The 19,376-nt window shown below is 53.5% G+C and overlaps 10 protein-coding genes across 10 annotated transcripts; 7 read left to right on the top strand and 3 right to left on the bottom strand.

Moving 5' to 3' along the window:
- Positions 1-264: 264 nt before the first annotated feature.
- On the top strand, positions 265-1,317 carry CLAFUR5_20277 (uncharacterized protein; the record flags this gene model as incomplete). The annotated part of the gene is made up of 2 exons (XM_059463113.1): positions 265-437; positions 492-1,317. 2 exons carry the CDS (start codon positions 265-267, stop codon positions 1,315-1,317), a joined length of 999 nt encoding a protein of 332 aa, XP_059319115.1.
- An 803-nt stretch (positions 1,318-2,120) lies between these two features.
- Positions 2,121-4,873, top strand: CLAFUR5_09500 (Calpain-type cysteine protease ADL1; the record flags this gene model as incomplete). Its single annotated transcript, XM_047908648.1, has 3 exons — positions 2,121-3,068; positions 3,118-3,439; positions 3,489-4,873. The coding sequence occupies 3 exons, from the start codon at positions 2,121-2,123 to the stop codon at positions 4,871-4,873; spliced, it is 2,655 nt and encodes an 884-aa protein (XP_047765832.1).
- Positions 4,874-5,120: 247 nt separating this feature from the next.
- On the top strand, positions 5,121-6,173 carry CLAFUR5_09499 (uncharacterized protein; the record flags this gene model as incomplete). The annotated part of the gene is made up of 3 exons (XM_047908647.1): positions 5,121-5,368; positions 5,400-5,580; positions 5,634-6,173. The coding sequence occupies 3 exons, from the start codon at positions 5,121-5,123 to the stop codon at positions 6,171-6,173; spliced, it is 969 nt and encodes a 322-aa protein (XP_047765842.1).
- A 636-nt stretch (positions 6,174-6,809) lies between these two features.
- Positions 6,810-8,085, top strand: CLAFUR5_09498 (uncharacterized protein; the record flags this gene model as incomplete). Its single annotated transcript, XM_047908646.1, has 3 exons — positions 6,810-7,056; positions 7,089-7,510; positions 7,567-8,085. The coding sequence occupies 3 exons, from the start codon at positions 6,810-6,812 to the stop codon at positions 8,083-8,085; spliced, it is 1,188 nt and encodes a 395-aa protein (XP_047765841.1).
- A 662-nt stretch (positions 8,086-8,747) lies between these two features.
- On the top strand, positions 8,748-9,537 carry CLAFUR5_09497 (uncharacterized protein; the record flags this gene model as incomplete). The annotated part of the gene is made up of 2 exons (XM_047908645.1): positions 8,748-9,092; positions 9,145-9,537. The coding sequence occupies 2 exons, from the start codon at positions 8,748-8,750 to the stop codon at positions 9,535-9,537; spliced, it is 738 nt and encodes a 245-aa protein (XP_047765834.1).
- A 277-nt stretch (positions 9,538-9,814) lies between these two features.
- On the bottom strand, positions 9,815-10,952 carry CLAFUR5_09496 (Heterokaryon incompatibility protein 6, OR allele; the record flags this gene model as incomplete). Its single annotated transcript, XM_047908644.1, has 2 exons — positions 9,815-9,886; positions 9,936-10,952. The coding sequence occupies 2 exons, from the start codon at positions 10,950-10,952 to the stop codon at positions 9,815-9,817; spliced, it is 1,089 nt and encodes a 362-aa protein (XP_047765833.1).
- An 887-nt stretch (positions 10,953-11,839) lies between these two features.
- Positions 11,840-13,700, top strand: CLAFUR5_09495 (uncharacterized protein; the record flags this gene model as incomplete). Its single annotated transcript, XM_047908643.1, is given in 3 exon segments — positions 11,840-12,627; positions 12,672-12,922; positions 12,937-13,700. The coding sequence occupies 3 exon segments, from the start codon at positions 11,840-11,842 to the stop codon at positions 13,698-13,700; spliced, it is 1,803 nt and encodes a 600-aa protein (XP_047765836.1).
- An 81-nt stretch (positions 13,701-13,781) lies between these two features.
- Positions 13,782-15,314, bottom strand: CLAFUR5_09494 (7-dehydrocholesterol reductase; the record flags this gene model as incomplete). Its single annotated transcript, XM_047908642.1, has 3 exons — positions 13,782-14,572; positions 14,622-15,255; positions 15,306-15,314. 3 exons carry the CDS (start codon positions 15,312-15,314, stop codon positions 13,782-13,784), a joined length of 1,434 nt encoding a protein of 477 aa, XP_047765835.1.
- A 1,040-nt stretch (positions 15,315-16,354) lies between these two features.
- On the top strand, positions 16,355-17,986 carry CLAFUR5_09493 (Delta(24)-sterol reductase; the record flags this gene model as incomplete). Its single annotated transcript, XM_047908641.1, has 1 exon — positions 16,355-17,986. One exon carries the CDS (start codon positions 16,355-16,357, stop codon positions 17,984-17,986), a length of 1,632 nt encoding a protein of 543 aa, XP_047765838.1.
- A 180-nt stretch (positions 17,987-18,166) lies between these two features.
- On the bottom strand, positions 18,167-19,091 carry CLAFUR5_09492 (Pyrroline-5-carboxylate reductase; the record flags this gene model as incomplete). The annotated part of the gene is made up of 2 exons (XM_047908640.1): positions 18,167-18,990; positions 19,046-19,091. The coding sequence occupies 2 exons, from the start codon at positions 19,089-19,091 to the stop codon at positions 18,167-18,169; spliced, it is 870 nt and encodes a 289-aa protein (XP_047766181.1).
- Positions 19,092-19,376: the final 285 nt, after the last annotated feature.

The following is a 19,376-nucleotide window of genomic DNA, read 5'->3' as shown; positions in this document are numbered from 1 at the left end:
CAGATGGGGTGAAGACATTCACCCTCTTGAGCATGTGAAGCGGGAGTAGGCGTGTGTCCGTGCTCGAGTCCGGTTCAAAGTCTCGATCCTACTCTCGGCTTCCACTTCTGACTTTTCTCATCAGCTTCATCAGCTTCATCACCTCTTGTTGTCGCCAAACATCACCCTAAAGCCCAGCTCCTACACTCTTTGGCGGTCGTGACTTGTACTGCTTTGCGCTTCGCACCCTGAACCAGACCCGAACACAAAGTCTACCAGATGGACATGGAGGAGAATCTTGTCATGACCGCAGCACCCTACGCCGATCCATTTCTCTCCCCACACTTCTACGCTCTGTACATGACCCTTTGCGCACAGCTTCCCTTCATCACGAACGACGAGGCAAGGCGTATCGTTGAGAAGGCTCATGCCGAACTATGTTCAGGACTCCAAGATGCGTAAGTCTCGGCCCACCTCACCATAGAGTACACCCATCCTGACCCACTCTCTAGAGACCCCGCCGTCGAAGCTCGCAAAGCACGCTTCTCCTTCTTCAATCTCCCCGCCGAACTGCGCAACCGCATCTACGAAATGGTCGTCCCCGTGTCCAAGGACTTCTGCGTCCAGACCTCCTCGCGCAAAGAAGTCAACCGCCGGCGAACTGACCACATCAGCCTCGACTTCGGCACTCTAGATGACAAAGACGACCTAGCTCCACCACATTTGTGCCACGTCTCGAAGCAGATCCGTGCAGAGACTCTCCCCATCTTTCTGGGGCAGAACAAGTTCTTCGCGCATGTTGACACGGACTATATGAGCAACATAACCCGCCAGACGAGGGAGCTGAGGGACTGGTTGAACATGCTGGGACGGGAGAACGCGAGACTTGTGAGGGAGGTTGTGATCCGTATGCCGTTGCCGCAGAGCGAGTGTACTTGGCGCGGTAGCTGCAGCGGAGACGAGCCATGTACCAAAGACGACTGTCGAGCCTGGGCCCCGAAGAGCGCGCTCGATGTGGCAAAGACGCTTAGAGTGCTCGGTGCTGGGGTCCCGTTGACCTCTTTCAAGGCAGAGTTCGGGGCTACGGTCAATGGCCACGTCTGGAGTCCCGCACTTATACATCGCCCCACGGGTAAGGCGAGAAGAGCGCGCGACATGAGCGAAGTGGTCGACTGGACTCCAGTACAGATAGCAAAGCCGGGCGAGGAAGTCGATATTACCAGGGACGACGTCAGCTGTCCGATCTGGGGCGTGGAGGATGTGGATGTGGATAAGGATCGCGACACGGAGCGGTGGCACGAGTGGCATGGTCCGGTGGAGGCTGAGTGGTATGACTGAAGGCTGGTCGGAGGCGGTGTCCAAGAGCAGTGCATCAAGGAGTAAAGCAAAACGTCTCAGCGCTGAAGTGGTCTGCACATCTGGATACTTGTCTAGCGGGGCCTAGAGATCAACATGGCATGCCCTGCCTCGTCAACAATTCCAGAGTATTCTTCGGGAAGTCGCATCGAAATCGCGGCACTACGAGGCGGCACCGGCATCTCCCATACTGCCATGTTAAGCACTGCTCTATTTTCACTTGCTCAATCAGGCAATCCGAGACATGATGGTAGAGGGGAGTTTTGTGACGCTGGCTCGTTCTCGCGCTGCTGTATCGATGAGGGACGGAGCCTTCCTGTCGTCGTAGTCCAGAGAGAAACAAGCCTCGCTAAGGCGTCTTGTCGTTCTTTCGAACACGTCTGTCCACATCTTGGTCAAACTGGTAATTTGATAGTGCGAGACATGGTGGTAGAGGTCGATGTTGTGCTACAGAAATAAGTACATGCCAGAGCTGACCAAAGCATCCCGGCACACCTTTCCCGACTGAGCGATGGCTTCACCTCATCCCTCAGCTACTGCTGATCTTTCCTCAGTCTACACACGCCTCACCTCAGCCGCAGCGGCTTCATGCAGCAGCATATCTGTCGCTATGCATCCTCACGCCGCCTGCATCTACCCGTTCGTACTTGTGTCACGCGCCTGTCGGTGCCTTGTACACTTCACAACATCGCCTGATCTAGCCATCTTGCGTCTATACCACAGATCTTGCCACCACATCTAAGGTGAACAGATCTGGCACCCCTTCAGCAGAAACAACAACCACCATGAAGTCAGGTTTCAAACGCCTCCCAGCAATGGCAGACCCTGAGCCTCCGCCAGAGCCAACGCCGTTTCCGATCAAGATAGTAACAGAGCCTCCGCCGCCGCCAGTAGCTGACGACCTGGACTTGCCATCTCCCGTTCCGGGCAAGCGGAACGATCAGTTCTACTCAGCATGGGAGAAATTTCTAGCTGTAGAGCCCAAGCGAGCCATTAAGACCTCGAGAGCTGCCCACGAAATCGAAGTCGAAAAGGAAGCTGTGAGGCAGAGTCCTGGAGGTGGGCTTCAGATCAAAGAAAATGCTGCCAAGTCGTGGGAAGAAGCTGCAGCAGAATGCAAGACTCAAGTCGCAGCCATCGTTGAAGAGTGTGTGAGGCTGAACCAGAAGTATAGAGATGCCATCTTCGATCTGGAAGCCAACCCGTACTGTGTACAGAGTCTGACTGGGCGATACCCAAATGCAGTGGACAAGGTCGACCCGCCACCCTGGATTAAACGTGTAGAAGACATCTTCGATAAGCCAGAATTCTTCATCGATGGAGCCAGTGCTACAGATGTACATCAAGGTTCAAGTGGCGACTGCTGGTTTCTGGCAGCGCTGATGGCAGTATCTGCGAAGAAGGAATTGATCGATTGCTTATGTGTGGCGAGAGATGAGAAGGTCGGAGTCTATGGCTTTGTGTTCTACCGTGATGATGAATGGATCTACGAAGTCATTGACGACAAGCTCTTCTTACGAGTAGGAGACGATGATGATCTGCAGGTAGTCCGCGATTGGGATAGTGGGAAGAAGGAAGGCCTTAGTATCAAGCACGACGAAGACAAGCTCAAGGATACACTGCAGAAAGGTGGAACGGCGTTGTACTTCAGCCACTGCAAGTCTAACGAGACTTGGCTGCCGCTGATTGAAAAAGCTTATGCCAAAGCTCATGGAGACTACTTTGCGATCGAGGTAAAAAGTGTTCATGCTTTCGACAGGTGATGTGACTAACATTGTCTAGGGCGGCTTCGCCAGTGAAGGCATCGAAGACTTGACTGGCGGCGTAGCAGTCGTGCTTAACCCTGAGGACATTATGGACAAAGAGCGCTTTTGGCGAGAGCAACTATCACAAGTCAATCAGAAGTACCTCTTTGGTGGTGGCTCGAAGCCCACTGGAACGAAGGGCATGGTAGGCGGACACGCGTATGCGGTGCTCGAAGCTTGGGAAGAAGGCGACCTCAAGCTTCTCAAGTTGAGAAACCCATGGGGAGAAGTCGAATGGGAGGGCGATTGGAGTGATGGCTCCAAGCTCTGGACGCCAGAAATGATGATTAAGCTCAAGCGTGAGTGTGCATTTCGCTTCCTCCATGGATCGTGCTGACTTTCTGCTAGACACTTTCGGCGATGATGGCATTTTCTGGATGTCGTACAAACACTTTCTGAAGCATTTTCCCTGCATCAACCGTGTCCGACTTTTCGACGAAGGTTGGTCTGTCGCACAGCAGTGGACTTGCGTGACAGTGCCATGGACAATCGATTACTTGGACACAAAGTTCCGCTTCACTGTGAGCGAAAAGGGCCCTGTCGTTCTGGTCCTTGCACAGCCAGATGATAGGTACTTCTACGGCTTACGCGGCCGGTACCTGTACAGCATGCACTTTCGCGTGTACAAAGATGGCGATGAAACACGGTACATCGTCCGCAGCATGCACAACTCTGGCAACGAGACGGTCTTTACGAGATCAGTCAGCGCAGAGATCGAGGATATGGAACCAGGGACATACAATGTCGTCTTCAAAGTCACGGCGATGAGGTCTACAATCTCGTCCACAGCGGAAGAAGCAATAATAAAGTATGCCGTCGAACGGAAGGAGAAGCTCCTGCATGTCGGCCGGCGCTTCGACTATGCGCAGAGCAAGGGCGACCTTCGGAATAAGGAGAAGGCAGTCAAGGCTCTGAGGAAGCAGAACAGGAAGGACAAGGACAAGTCAGGCTGGAAGAAGAATCGAATGTTGACCCAACAGGATCGCGAGCGTGCGAAGAAGCGAAAGAAGCGGGTCGACGATGCTATGAAGGAGAAGCGCAAGGAGTTCCACGACAGGCAGCGCGGGAGAGCGAAGGCGAGAGAGGAACGCATGCGTCGGAAAGCTGCCGAAAGACAGGCTGCTGCACTGGCAGCCTCGGATGATGCCACTGCTGTCAAACCAGACGAACTTACACCAGCATCAAGCGAGGATGTGGCTATCGAGAAGGATGCGACTGCAAAGGCCGCGCCCGAGGACGTGACGGAGGGTGCCGCCCAACCTGATCAGCCAGACACAGCCAAGGGTGACGACGTGATCGCCAACCTGAAGAGAATCGAAGACGAGAAGGGTGCCGAAGCTCTTACTGAAAAAGTCTCAGATCTGCGCATTCAGGACGAGCCTAGGGAACGGCGTGAGCGCCGCGATCTTCAACGCACACTAGCACCATCTCGCAGAAGTCGCAGTATCTCTCCCGTCGATGACGATAGCGAATACGAATCTCCTCTAGAGCCTCCAGAGGACATGGACGATGATGACTTCGATTGGGACTCTGAGATGGATGGCCCGATCAGCTCTGGGAGCAGCGAGGGCGATGCTTCGCCGACCGTGGCTGGAATGAGGAAGTCGTCGAGAGCGAAGAATGATATTTTCGCGGATGATCCGTGGTCGGCGATCTGTGTGCTTGGGTTGAGGATATATACGAAGAGCAAGGATTGTAGGGTTAGTGTTGTGAAGGGGGAGGATGAGGCGTAGTGAGCCCCGCGTAGGTGAATGTCCGCTGTTCATCGATGCCAAAAGCGAGCACATGCAAATTGTTAGCTTGCCTTCCCGCTCCGCCCGGCTTCTCCTTGCTTAGCGCTGTTCTCAAATTCTTAAAGCACTTCCAGCTCCACCAGCTTTCTTTCATCTTGCTTGACATCGTCGCACATTCTTGTTGTCCACACACAACATAAAAAAGAGCAACCCGACCACATTGTCAACCTTCCATCGACCTAGGACCATGTCGACAAGACGCAAAACCAAAGCCCTCGGGGGCCTCGACTATCAGAAGTGCAAGAGAGGAGAATTGGACAGCTTCTACACACAACGCACTGGCAAGCCAGTTCCCGCTAAGGTGAAGAACAAGGGCGACATCACCCAGCACCTCCGCCGTCTCGATCGCCGTCCTGGTGTCTTTCGCCTCCTCGACCTGCCGCCAGAACTGAGGATCAACATCACCTCCTACGCACTCGCGCTCGGGGAAGAGACGTGCACACCGAGCATCTTGAGGGTCTCTGAGAGATTGGACCTCGAAGCTGTCGATGTTCAGACATGTCTACGTCGACCTCGATCTTGGATCTGTCCCAGACAGGCTCACGAAGGAGAATGCTGAACAGCTGGTCAAAGCCGCAAACCACGAGTTGTATAGTCTGTGCTCGTTCTTCACTACGAGTACCGCGCTCAAGACTGTCACTGTCGAGGTGAGACGTGCAATGCCAGGATTGAGGTTATCACAGCACTAATAAACGTATAGGTCAACCTCCGCGACAACCACATCGTCCAACCTAACGCTGACCTCCGAGACCAATCATTCCTGGCAGAAGCTCTCTGGCCTATCAACATTCTCCCTTCCAACATCCGCGTCAACCTCACCGGTGCAGCAGCCGTGCTTCCTCAGTCCTTATCATCCACCCGCGAGCTCCAACCACCACAACCATCCGACATCCTGCGTCAGCTCCGAGCGATCCGCAACATCGCGAACGATCTTGAGAGAGTTCGAGACGCGCTTGGAGTCCCAGTGGACGCTGGTTTGAAGCTACTGCAATCTACTATCAACACCTACCTCAACCTCACTGGCTCAATTACCGGTCTGCTACATCGTGGCATGATGGAGTCCATCGAGCAGGGCAGCGCCGTCTTGCCCGTTGCGGTCGAAACTCTTTTGGAGGTTATCCTCGGTGAGAAAGGCAAGACTGGAGATCAGAGCAATAGAGCAGAGCAGGCCAAGCTCGAGGGCCACCGCTCGGCAGTTGAGAGGATCAAGGGAGAGGTTGAGTCGTTGTTCGGGGCATAATCGTTCGGTGATCGGCCACAGGGAGGTTCCTGGCGGCGACGATGACGAACGAGAGGACAGCACTATCGACAGCCCCGACAGCGAACCCGATGGTGCATAGGCTACGAGCTGTCAGCAGGATGTTCAACCTAAGGCCGATGGGATTGGACATAAGGCCTTGCTCGAGATTGGCGCTCGGCTATTCCTCTAGATTGGATACAAGGCCCTGAATGGGCATGCTGAGATTAATGTAGGCGTTCGTTGAATTTGGGTCTCTTGGTGCTTAGCGATTGGCCTAGATTCATCCAGGTAGCTCAGGCAGATGCACATGCTTGCAGTGAATGACGAAGCAAACTGTGTCAGCCTATATTCCGAGCATATACATACATTGTTCACGATCAATAATATCCTGCAGTGCTGTTCACAGTTCCTACTATATAATCTCGTTGCGCTATGAAATATTCCCCCCTTTAGTCCTGTATATTATCTTCGGCCTCCACCGCGTGCACTCGAAAAACGCGCTAAGTGGAACTCGCGCTGATCCCTGCGTCTTCCCGCCAAGACTTCGCCACGCGTAAAATTACCAACTCTTGCACACTTCATCGCGGTATCGCATCACCCGACTCATCGGAACAAACATCATTACGCACCACCGCTATGACACGCCGCAAGACCGACGCCCTTGGCGGCCTCGACTACAACACCTGCAAAAGAGCCGAGCTCGACACCTTCTGGAGAGCTCGCGTGGGAAAGCCTGTGTCGGGCAAGATCAAGAAGAAGGCAGATCTAATACGGGTATCGCGTCCTATTGACAGATCGCCGGGCGTGTTCAGGTTCCTTGATCTGCCTGCTGAGATGCGTAATATGGTCTATGCGGAGCTTCTGTCTGTTGGCGACGAGCGTTGTGAGACGAGTATCCTCAGAGTGTCAAGACAGGTCAGCCACGATGTACCTCTCTTATGGATGCGATCATCACTGACATTGTGGTGCGGATTCACAACGAGACGTCGGGTATACTGTACGCGGACAATGTTCCCGAAGTTACCGTCACCTGGTGCTCCGTCGTTCGCATGGGAATCATCGAGAGTGTGCAGCGACTGCTCAGCGTCGAGGTGGGAGGCGCCATGCTGGCTGAGATTGCCCGTCGCGGAGAGTACTCGTTGCAGAAGGTGACAGAGTGCTGGAATCAGGCACAACTGAAGATGTTCAAGCGTATTGATGTCAAGATGTACGTCTACGACGATACAGCTCCCCCCGGAATGATCATCCAGCAACTAGTACAAAGTGCGAATCAGGCGTTGTACAGTCTCTGTTCACTCCTTGGAATGAGTAAAGCGCTTAAGCAGCTTGATGTACAGGTAAGAGACTCATGAGAATATCGGGTCCGAGTCTAATTACTAAATTGTCAACACAGTTCCTCAACATACCAGAAGATGCGTCAGGGAAGACATCTCAACTGCTCGAAGTCACCTGGCCATTACGTCTCCTCGCCAAAGAGGTCGAGATATCTGTCAATGACAAGGATCAGCCCGTCGACATCTCCTCATTCGCAAGCATACAAGACCTTCGCAAACCTGCATACGATTTATCAGGCAAACTGATCGCCATTCAGAACATATGCCGCTCCCTGATGAACACTATCTCCAAGACTGGCACCCCATTGGACAAGGAGTTGAAGGAGCTTCGCATGCTGCGGCAGCTGACAGCCCTACACGTCTACTCAGAAGGATCTGTCAAACCGTCACGCCACAAGTTGATGCAGAAAGATGCTGAGCAGGCTGGACGCAATTTGCCAGTCATGGTGGAGGGCATCTTGATCGTCGATAATCAATCGAGACTAGCAATTCAGGAGAGCGCTATGGAGGAGGTTGAGAAGCTCGAGGTGACCCGCTTGAAGGTGGGAGAGATTAGGGACAGAGTGCTGCGATTGTAGAATGGCGGATGGCTAATGGACTAGGAGACACTGTACGGCATTGAGTATGAGGGACAACATCGAACAAACAATGATTGACGGGATGGGCTGTATGATAATGAAATCGGGTCTACCAAGCCACATGACGGAACCTCGGAGGTGAATGAGCGAGCAGACTTCGTTTGTGTCTGGCTTGTGCTTATGTATTGGCACCCATACTTTCGCCGTTCAAATTCTTCTTCTATCTTTCTATCTCTCCTACTATACTTCCAAGTCATCACACAGGCTGTTATATAACGGCTGCGCCACCTATCCTAACCAATTCGAAGGACGATGGCACCCACATCTCAGTCATATACAACCTGTTCGCCAGGCGGACTGGACTACATGAGATGCGCCGACCGCCAGCTCAAAGACTTTACCGGGGCTCGCACACGCACCAAATCAAGAGCGCGTTTGCACAGAGAAGGACTCGTTCAGCATCTGCTTGGGCTCGACCGCCAGCCGGGCATGTTCAACTTCCTCGAACTCCCAGCAGAGCTACGAAACAACATCTATGAGCAGCTGCTTCTTCTTCGTCGAGGCAAGAGTGGGTGTCGTTGCTGCTTGCCAGAGATCCTTCGGACTTCCAAGCAGGTAAGAGAGTGGCACCGTCATAGACCTCACGAGTCTCAGTAGCTAATATGCTTAATCAAATCTACTACGAAGCTCGAGACATTCTCTACGACGAGAATGCGTGCCAAATCGAGATCTCTAGCCGCTGGATCCCAGAACACGGCGTGCGCTGCATCAGCCATGCCTTCCTGTCTGACATCTTCGTCAACCGAGATGACTCATTGGGGGACACACGAGAGGTATGGCCAGCACACATGCTGCAGTTTACCACTGTGACTCTGAGCCTCCGCGTCGAGGGAGTGGGCATCAACTACTATCATGATGCGGATGTCCTGGCGCCACTGCATCACATGCTATTGAGCTTGTGTAGCCGCCTCAAGTCCAGTACCCACGTCAACAAGCTGCAGATCAAGGTAAGGACTCGGCCGTGAGTGTCATCGTGTTCGACAGTGCTAAGTTGCGTAGTCGCTTCTTGGAAACACTCCTCTGTACCCGTTACGCAGAGTTCTTCGGCCGCTCGCGCGACTTGTTCCATCAGTCAAGCTCGAGTTCATTGACTTTCCTTCATCCCTGGATCTCATGTTCCAGCCACCCATCGCCGCCAAGCCCGAGCTCATCCAAAGTTTGATAGAAAAGCTGGAGGACGACAGATTGAAGCGAAGCCCTAAAAAGATGCAGAAGTACGTCGACCTGGTTGCCAACCACTCCCCGATCGATATCCTCGCGGATCTCCGTGCAGATAGTAAGAAAGCCAGCAGGATTCAGGAAGTGATCCTTTCACTTGACAATTATCGACGCCACCTTGCTCCTCGGGACGAAAAGGAGATAGTATCTCATGCTATGGATAGGAGGGTGTGATGGAGAGGGTCGATCGTGCGATGTCAGCACGCATCGCTGACTTGGAGGCGGCGCGCAAGATACTGTTGGAGCTCTGAAGCGCGAGCGATGTCGGGGACGGGTGATGAAGATGCACTGAGTTGTCAAGCATAGCGGGCTGAATTTCTCATGTTGGGAGCAGTGAGGCAATGGGCCCTGTAAAGTCTTAGCGAGGTGCGGCCAAAGGCTACATACATGCTCACCGGTGCTGGTGGACACTAGGTAACGATGAACAGAAGCTCAGCGCCAGCGCAGATCTCTAGTGAATCTCAAACCACTGCGTCGCTGCCGGCAGTCCACCATTTTGCTCCAACTGTGCTATGTATTGTCCCTACAAGTATGTCAGCCACAAGTACTCACGTTCACCGCGTGCCACATACATCCATCACTTCAGTAAGGCGTGCAGTGCCGATCAACACGAAATGACCAGCCACTTTTTGCAGAACGAACGGCAGCTCACTACCGAAAAGAATGCACACCTGGTCGCCCGCCTGGACCCGTGACGTAGCTTGCCCAGCCTGACCGTCGCACGTTACGAAGAATGTTCTTTTCACAGCGTTGATCTTCAAATGGTCCTGAAAGAACGCCGAAGAGCTCTGATTCTTTGCTTCATGCGGTATGATTGGGACCCGAGAGCTATGCCAATCCGGCAGGTTCTGCTGGCACTCGTACAGGAAGGCTAGGAACGCAGAGTACATGTCTCGTTCCAGGAGATGATGGTAGTCGTCCCACTGAGCCAGAGCTTTGTATAGTATTGAAAAACTCTTGTCTGAAGAGGATGGCAGAGCGTTTCTCTCAACGATATGAAGTAGTATTTGGTGGAAGTATCCAGCAAGCAGGACAATACCTGAGAATATCTCTGCCTCCAGAGGTGCATTCATGTAAGCTACTGTCCCGACATGCACACCCTGCACACGGAGTATGTTATGAGCCGTTCTTTCATCGATCTGTAGTGGTTGCATATCGTCGCAACCGCGATGCGAGAAGTTCCCAATGCCCTTGGGGCCTTTGTGCCACTCAGCTGCGAACTGGGGGACCCATGATGGAAGATCGTACATGCCTGTAGCCTGTGCATCCGGTCTTATCACGGTGACCGTACTGAGCAGCCATAAGCGCCTGCAAGCATGAATAGCAGCACGGGTCGCCCCAGTAAAGACATGCTCGACCGGGCGCGTGTAGTCCGGACGTTGGAGAAGTCGCTGCTCGGGCTCGGGCACGAGACCAAGTAGGCCAAAGATTTTATCTCTTGGCTCGCTGCAGTCGAAGTGGACTGCTGACATCAAAGTCTTGTCCATCTCCCGACTGCCTCGCTTGACGGCACAAATGATAGAAGCGTTCATGATGCCGCGGATGAAAGCCCCACAGTACTCTGCTCGTTCGTAAGACCGGTGGATCATCCATTCTGCGGCAACACCGAGGCCGAACCATGGAAAGGTGTACTGTCCATACAAATAGATGGGGTCCTTCGCCAATGATATCTCTTGCACGATCCAAGTCCTGGTGAGTAGCGGCACTGAATAGATGTGGCGAATGGCCGCCTAGTCATCTCCATGTGGGAGCGGGCCATAGGTAAACCAGCGTGCCCTTCGTTTGCCCTGACGAAGCCACAGTCGGTTTTCGTAGTCATCGAGGTCGTCCATGTTATCTTGACACTGTGTCACAAGCGCCTCGATTGCGCCTGTGGCAGCAGCGCCAAACCCGCCATCAGGTCCCAGCCAGATGAACACCTTCGATGCGAGTGAGTACACATCTTTCATGATGCTTACCTGACTAGCACGTTCGGCAAGGTCATCTTGGTTGATACATATGGCGTCCAGCCAGATACGCGTGCTGGCACCGCGAAAAATGATGTCCTCTAGCACCAAAACTGCATTCAGTGGGACTTCAACAATATGACCGTCCAAGTAAATGGCGCTTCTGTGTTTCTGATCGCCCCAGTACCAGGAGACGGCATCATATGGCTCCTTCAGGTCCAGTAGGGAGACGTGGCTCAGGGAACAGCTGATGGCCCCGCTCTCGCCCTCGGGGTGGATGGTCAATATCCTTAGGTCCTTGTGATGAGGCGATAGCTCTCGGTAGACATGCTGTGTACTGCCGGACATATTCGGTGCATGTTGTTGGTGACACAGCTCAGGCGCGTCGAAGAGGTGACAATGTGACCCCCACGCTACCCCCACAGCCCCCCAGCTTCCGGCAAGAGCAGCCGAGCGCTGATCATCCACATTTCAAGTTAGCGATGTTCCCCTCTCGCTGCATGAACACGATCATCGCGCGTGGCAATGGCATGGCATGCATGGCACGCGAACCCTTCTCCGCAGACGATGACTTCTCTCATCAGAGCCTGATAGGACCCGGTCCTGCTTCTTCCTCTTCATCAATAGGTCCCTCGAGGTACGGCACCATGAACGAGCACAAGATGGGCGCCGAAGAGATCGAAGAACATGTACCACATCGGAAGCTGAGCATCGTCGGCCAAAAGAACATCGACGCCGCACGACATGGCGACAGAGCACTTGCCATTATCGGTGATGAACGAGTCACAGTCACTGAGGAAGATAACAGACGCATCCGCCGCGAGACTGACAAGGTGATCCTGGCTATCCTGGTCTGGGTGTATTTCCTTCAGATCTTGGACAAGTCTGTACTAGGATATGGAGCTACTTTCGGACTGAGGGAATCGACAGGACTTACTGGAAACCAGTACTCTTTGGTCGGAAGCATTGCGCCCATTGCACAGCTGGCATGGCAGCCCTTCTCATCATATCTTATTGTCAAAGTCCCCCATCGCATCTTGATGCCTGCGTTATGTCTCGGATGGGGTGTCGCTCAGACCTGTATGGCTGCGTGCCATGACTTTGGGGGTCTTATGGCTGCGCGCTTCTTCCTGGGACTGTTCGAAGCTGGCTGCTTGCCACTCTTCAGCATCATTACTTCGCAGTGGTTCCGACGTGCTGAGCAGCCGATCCGTGTAGCTGCTTGGTATAGCACGAACGGTCTTGCCACGATTGCAGCGAGCGCGCTGTCTTATGGCCTGGGAAAGATCCCATCAAGTGTCCTCGAGTCTTGGCAGATGTGAGTAAGGACGATAGCTGACATGACATGGCTGACGACCGTAGCATCTTTTTGTTTGTTGGACTAGTGACCGTGGTGTCCGCACCGTTCGTGTACTGGAAGCTTGACAATGATATCCCATCTGCCCGATTCCTGTCAGAGGAAGACAAGCCCAAGGCCATCGAGCGACTGCGGGCAAACCAGACTGGAACAGGGAGTCGTGAGTTCAAGTGGTCGCATGTTCTGGAGCTCGCTCTCGACCCCAAGACGTACTTGTGGGTCGCGTTGTCACTCTTGCTAAATGTTGGCGCATCGGGTAAGCACATCCAGTCTTGAGTCTGGGTGTCACAGATCTACTGACGAAACCAGTGACGAATACTTTCGGGCCCCTTATCATCGGGGGCTTCGGCTACGACAAATACATCACATCACTTCTGAACATGCCTTTCGGAGCCATGCAGTTTATCGTCATCATCTTCGCATCCTGGGCAGCTCAAAGATTTCGCAACAAGTCCGCAATCTTGGTGTGCTTGACCCTACCAGTGATAGCAGGGTTGGCCATGATGTACACCATCACCCACACGCCGTCACATCAAGGCTCCCTGCTGGCTGGTTACTATCTTCTGGCCTTCTTATTCGGCGGCAACCCGCTGATTGTAGCGTGGATCGTGGGCAACACAGCTGGAACCACGAAGAAGAGTGCGGTCATGAGCGTCTACAATGCAGCAAGTTCTGCTGGCAACATCATTGGCCCACTACTCTTCAATGCAAACGATGCGCCGCAGTACCGTCCTGGTTTGAAGGCCGTGCTTGGTATCTTTGTTGCACTGGCTGCTTGTGTCGTTCTCCAAGCCGCGAACCTCATATCCCTGAACAAGTTACAGGAACGGAAGCGAGTCAAGAACGGCAAGCCAGCCAAGATCAAGGACCGAAGTATGGAGAGCGAGTATCATGATGCTGATGAGCAACTCGACGACAGCTCAGGTACTGCCGAGAACGATCTTGAGAGTCATGCGCAAAGGGCACGGTTTGGCGACCAAGCGTTTCTCGATGTGACCGATCGTAAGAACGATGAGTTCGTGTACATCCTTTGATAGCTCGAAAAAGCTTGACGATTTGCTGCTAATGCTTCCTGACCATACCTTTCAGTTCAGACCACACGTCAGCCCAGCGTACTACCATATGCCAGGAACCAAACGGTAGCGTGCTTTCTCGCAGTACTTCTCCCACTGCTTGCCGTACTTCGCTCTGCACCTCCTCTCGTCTCTCTGCAGTCGATTGAGAAGCAGCAGGCACATCCACAGCATGTGCAACCAAGGCAGAAGATGATCGAACCCGCACACGATACACATGGCGAAAGTCTGAATGAGATCGGCCAGATAGTTGATGTGCCGACAGACGCCCCACCAGCCACATGCGAGAAGAAGCCCATCGTGCTCTTTGCCGTCGCTTGTGTGGTACTTCGTGCGTACTACCTTGGCCGACTCGCCCCAGATCGTCGTTGCTCCATCGGTACGCCGCACGACGTCTTTCTGCCAGTTCGCTGAACGAAACAGAGCATAGCCTGATACACCAAGGACGAGAGCGCCCAGCGCCTGCAAGGTGTCAAGTTGTGTTGGGTACCGAGCCAAATACTGTGCTTGGATCGTGTACAGCTGTGGCAGAAAGCTCGTTGTCCCGTATGCTAGGTAGAAGCCAAAGTGATCGTGGGCGATGTCGACGGTCCGGAGGTACCAGTCTTCGTTGATGAAGAAGTCGACCACGTAGATGGCTTGCAGGACATTACCGACTAGCATGGAGTTGCTCACGTACCCATGGACATTGTACTGGAATGCTGCGAAGGAGGCGTTGATCAAAGTCCAGCCCACGATACCGGCACGACCGTTGTGGAAGAACTTGATGTCGAAAGACTTTCCGAGGCGAGGATTGAGCTCCACGCCGGAGAAGAAGTCGAAGGGTATGGAGCCTGAGCTGGATCAGCAGGAATCTAGGTTCCGAGGTTTGCAATGCCTTACTACTTAGCTTGCGGTCCCCAACGAACGATGGAGCAAAGTGCCCTTTGAGCAGCGATGCCGCAGAAACGAAGATGCCATACGCATCCATTGCGACGACCAAGCCATCCCAATGGTCAGCGACGACGCTCATTTTGAAGACCCACATCAGGGCCGCTGCCAGGAACAGGACATGCGTGACTACCCAAGCTAGCAGACCGTTCGCAGTATACTCAAGCAGCTGCCCACCAGGCGTACGCTGACTTCTACATGGTCGTCCTGGCAAGCTAACGTACAGCACAGCCTGGAAGATAATCCAAGCAGTGTATCCCGCAATTGCTGTCCTGGAGGGACGTGGATAGTAGTTGAAGGCGAAATCGATAACGCCTTCTTCCCACAGTGCGCTCGTTGCTGACGAGAGTGATCCGTCGAAATATCGGAGCGCGATGCGATCCATGTTCATCCAGAACGGGACCACCAGGACGATCGCTGCGGCCACGATGCCGTCGATTGTGGTCGCTCTTGCGCGGCGGCCCCAGGTGACGTCCGACATTGCAGGGATTCGGTTAGTGGCCTTGTTGTTGAGTGGTGCGGATGCCATGCTTGATGGTAGACCTGCCATGGACATGCTCCAGGACAGTAGGGTTGTGAGAGTGAGCTTCACCACTGTGAGCACTTCACTTGATTGTAGTAAACTTCACCACTTACCGTCAGCATTCACTACTGGACAACGAGGCGCTGCAGGCAGGAATGTTGGAGCTCCATACATGAGCTCCGCTCATGCAAGCCTCAGAACGGGATACCGGATTGCGATTCTGGCCGTTACACAGCGTCGGAGCTGAGGCATGTATTCTACGTCTTTTGACCTGCACGATCGCTGGCATAGCTGCGTGGTTGGGGCTAGCGATCCGACTCTCCAGCCATCTGGCTAAGTGTCAACGCATCTTCATGATATGGCGGAGCCTGTTCGTCTCTTGCTCCGCTCATCAAGAAGGCGCAGAGGACCAGGTGGAACGCCGGCAGATGTCAGTCTCAACTTCCCCGTCACACTATGGGGCGATCATGATGACCATGTCATGTATCGCTGTCGTTAAGGAGGCTAGAACCGGGAGGCATGTTGTCTGGAGCATGGGACGCGACACGCGCCATTTTCGTGACAGGCTGTGCGTCAAAAGTGGAGACGTTGTGCTCGCATCACGCAGGCTGCAGCTGCTTCAAACTCATTCTGTTCTTCGTCGACAACCTCTCTTTTGACTGCTGACAGACTCTGTGTCTTGTGTGTGAACAATTGCGGTCCATCAATTCGGCCATCACTTCTTCCCTTTCGACGCTCATTAACTGCAGTCGTCCCAACGATGCTCACCCTCCTTGCACAACGCAGTCTTGGCTCCACTGTGGCTGCGGTATGCTGCATGATGTGCCCAAAACATCTTGATCAAATTACAGCAATCGCGAGTACGTGTTCGCTTTACACGATGCCAGAGGCGACGTGCCAGCACGTCTCGAGAGCAACGCAGAAAGTCCAGGTCATTGAGCCCCGAAACACTGTCGGCTCAAGGCTCTGAAGGCCTATATTACGTCCCTGGCTTGGCGTTAGAGTTGCGTTACACACGATACCGGGAGCAAACATGACAACTGGATTGTCCCGGTTTGTAGCAGGTTGAGCCGCAAGGTATGTACTTCCAACTCTTCCCGCGACGACCATATAAGACCACGATGTCACGCGATCTTGGCTCTCTTTCCTACCGATCCCCAGCATGGCCACAGAACTGCCATCCTGCCAAGTGCACACTAAAGCAGTTGGCAGTATTGCATCTCGTGTTCGAGGATTTCACAATACCAGCTCGCCTTTCCGGATCTATCATGGCTCGACCAACAGCACAAGGAAGTCGCCGCGACGACACGACAACATTGTGGACATCAGCCATTTGAATCGCGTGCTTGCTATCGATGTCTCGAAGAAAATTGCGTTCGTGGAGCCAAACGTGCCCATGGACCAGCTCGCCGCTGCGACTCTGAAGATGGGACTCGTGCCACCTGTGGTAATGGAGTTTCCCGGGATCACTGCCGGCGGAGGGTTTGCAGGTACTAGCGGCGAGAGCAGCTCTTTCAAACATGGCCTGTTCGACAGGACTGTGCAGGCGGTGGAGATTGTGTTAGGCAACGGAGAAGTGACAATGGCTTCACCTGACGATCCAGAGACTGCTGAACTATTTCATGCAGCAGCAGCTTCTTTCGGTACACTGGGTGTAGTCACATTGCTGGCGCTAGAACTTATCGATGCGCAGCCTTTCGTGGAATTGACCTACGTGAGAGTGGCGAGCGTGGACGATGCCATAGGGTGCTTCAAGGCCCACACTGGAATTGGAACCCTGGACTACATGGATGGCATTCTGTTCGCTAAAGATCGCGGAGTCGTCTGTTTGGGTAGAATGGCAGAAGACAATGGCCAATATAACGGAAAGTATCGCACGTTCTCTCAACCACGGGATGACTGGTTCTACATTAACGCCCAGAATCTGCTCCTGGACAAAACTCAGAACAGCTGGACAGAGCTTGTCCCCTTACAAGAATATCTCTTTCGCTACGAGAGGGGCGCTTTCTGGATCAGCAAGTATACTTTCAAGTACTTCGCAGTCCCTCTGAACCGGCTCACCAGATGGCTCTTGGATACATACACGCACACCCGAATCATGTACAGCGCTCTCCATCATTCCGGCCTCTCCTCCCAGTACATCATACAGGATGTGGCCATACCATATGACAACGCAGCAGCCTTTGTATCACATCTCGATACCACCTTCAAAAACTACCCGCTCTGGCTATGCCCGCTTCGGATGCGTGGCAAATCGCCAACCTCGGCGTATGGACTTCTAGCTGAAGCTCCCACAGAGGAAGCAGACGATCATAATGTGGCCTCAGCACCGCGACCTGAGATGATGCTGAACTTCGGCGTCTGGGGGCCATTGGGGAGCAACAACGACTTCACCACTTGGAACAGAGGGTTTGAGGGGAAGATCAACGCTCTAGGGGGCCAAAAGTGGCTGTACTCACACACTTTCTACACTGAAGAAGAGTTCTGGAGCATACATGGCGATCGGAAGCAATATGAGAAGACGAGAGCCAAGTACCATGCATCGTCATTGCCTAGCATATACGAGAAAGTCCGGGCCACCGAGGCTGTCCACAAGCATGATGCAGAGCAAAGCTGGAGGCAATGGCTTTTTCTGATATTTTGGAGTATCTGGCCGTTCAAGGGGCTGTACGGGTGGTTGCTTTGCATCCTGAGCGAAGACTACTTGCTGCCTCGGAAAGCGTCGTTCTGGAATCCGCATCAACAGGCAGAACAGGGAGAAAAGGAGCATTTGCTGCCCGCAGAAGATAAGTAGTCCTGGAACATGTATTCTCGTCGAGCTCGTCTTGTTGGCACAAGCCCTTTCGCAGCGTCATCAAACACTGCTTGCACTGCTGTTCAAATTTTGATTGATCTCATAGCCCCGACCGAAGCTACTGCTTTCATCGTGTTCCGTGATCCATCACAATCATCCTTCTATCCATCACGTCATTCTCTATTCATTCATACTCTTCGTGAACTTAACAGCGCCCCTCACAGCCTTCGCAATACCCGGCGTAGCCTCCGCATTAAGCTGCACAAGCGCATTCAACGTAATGCCTCCCGGCGTCGACATGCCAGCCTTCAACGACTCCGGCGAATAAGGCCCCCTCGCCATAAGTCCAGCCGCACTCTGCAACGACGCCGCGACCAACCCAAGCGCCGTCGATCGAGGCAGTCCATCCGCGACACTGGCATCCGTCGCTCCATCGACACCCACGATAGCCAGCGCGTGTACAGCCGACTGAATCGCCGTGGCCTCGTCCATCAACGCTTCTGGAATGTGCTGAGGCGCTCCTATCAGTTCGAGAAGAGAATGGATAAGCTGCGCGGACTCCTTCGACTCCGTCGGTTCTGCTGGGTCGGCGATGAGAGTGACGCTCTCGCCGATTTTCACACCGAGAGTTGGGATGATGCGGGATACGTTGAAGTCGCTGGCCTTTGAACCGGAGGAGCCAGAGATTATTGCGTCTTGGACTTGAGAGATGGGGACGCCGGCTAGCATGCTGATGATGGATTTGCCGTTGAGGGCGTCTGCGAGGCCTGGGAGCTTGAGGACTTCGGCGAGCTGCTTGGGTAGGAAGCCGAGCAGCACGATGTCTGCGTCTTTTGCTGTTGCTGCGATTTGGTCGTTGCCGTGGGAGAATTTGACGTTGCCACTGAGGTCGCCGAGGTCGTTTTTGAGGCTGTTGAGTGATGCTTCTGTTCTTGTGTGCGCTGCGAATGTGTAGCCGGATCCATTCTTCAGCCAGCCCTCGAGGACTGCTGCGCCCATCACGCCTGCAAATCATCAGTAAACTGCAACGCTGGCTTGGTCGAAATGGGCACAACTTACCACAGCCAAGGATGGCTACATGCTGACTCTTGCCTGTAGAACCCATGATTCTGCTGTCAAATCGATTTGCTTGACTTGACTCCGAGCTTTAAGTCAATGGTATGCACAGCAGAAAAGATTCTGTGATATGTGTAGCTATTGTGGCCACGAAAGAACTGGGTACGGAAAGCGCTTCCGATTTGGAGCTTCGAATCCCCGTCACTTGCCGTGACGTATCTTTGAGCTCGAAGAACGACAGATACACGTATCTCATCGACGATAGATTCTCTATGGAGGGTTCTTACCGCGAAGTTCATGGCAGAACGATTCAGCATTCAGCAGAAACGATGAC

The sequence above is a fragment of the Fulvia fulva genome, chromosome 9 (genome assembly GCF_020509005.1).
Source record: "Fulvia fulva chromosome 9, complete sequence".
NCBI classification, from domain to species: Eukaryota; Fungi; Ascomycota; class Dothideomycetes; order Mycosphaerellales; family Mycosphaerellaceae; genus Fulvia; species Fulvia fulva.
Note: the sequence above shows the minus strand (reverse complement) of the source record. Positions and strands in the feature narration are given on the sequence as shown.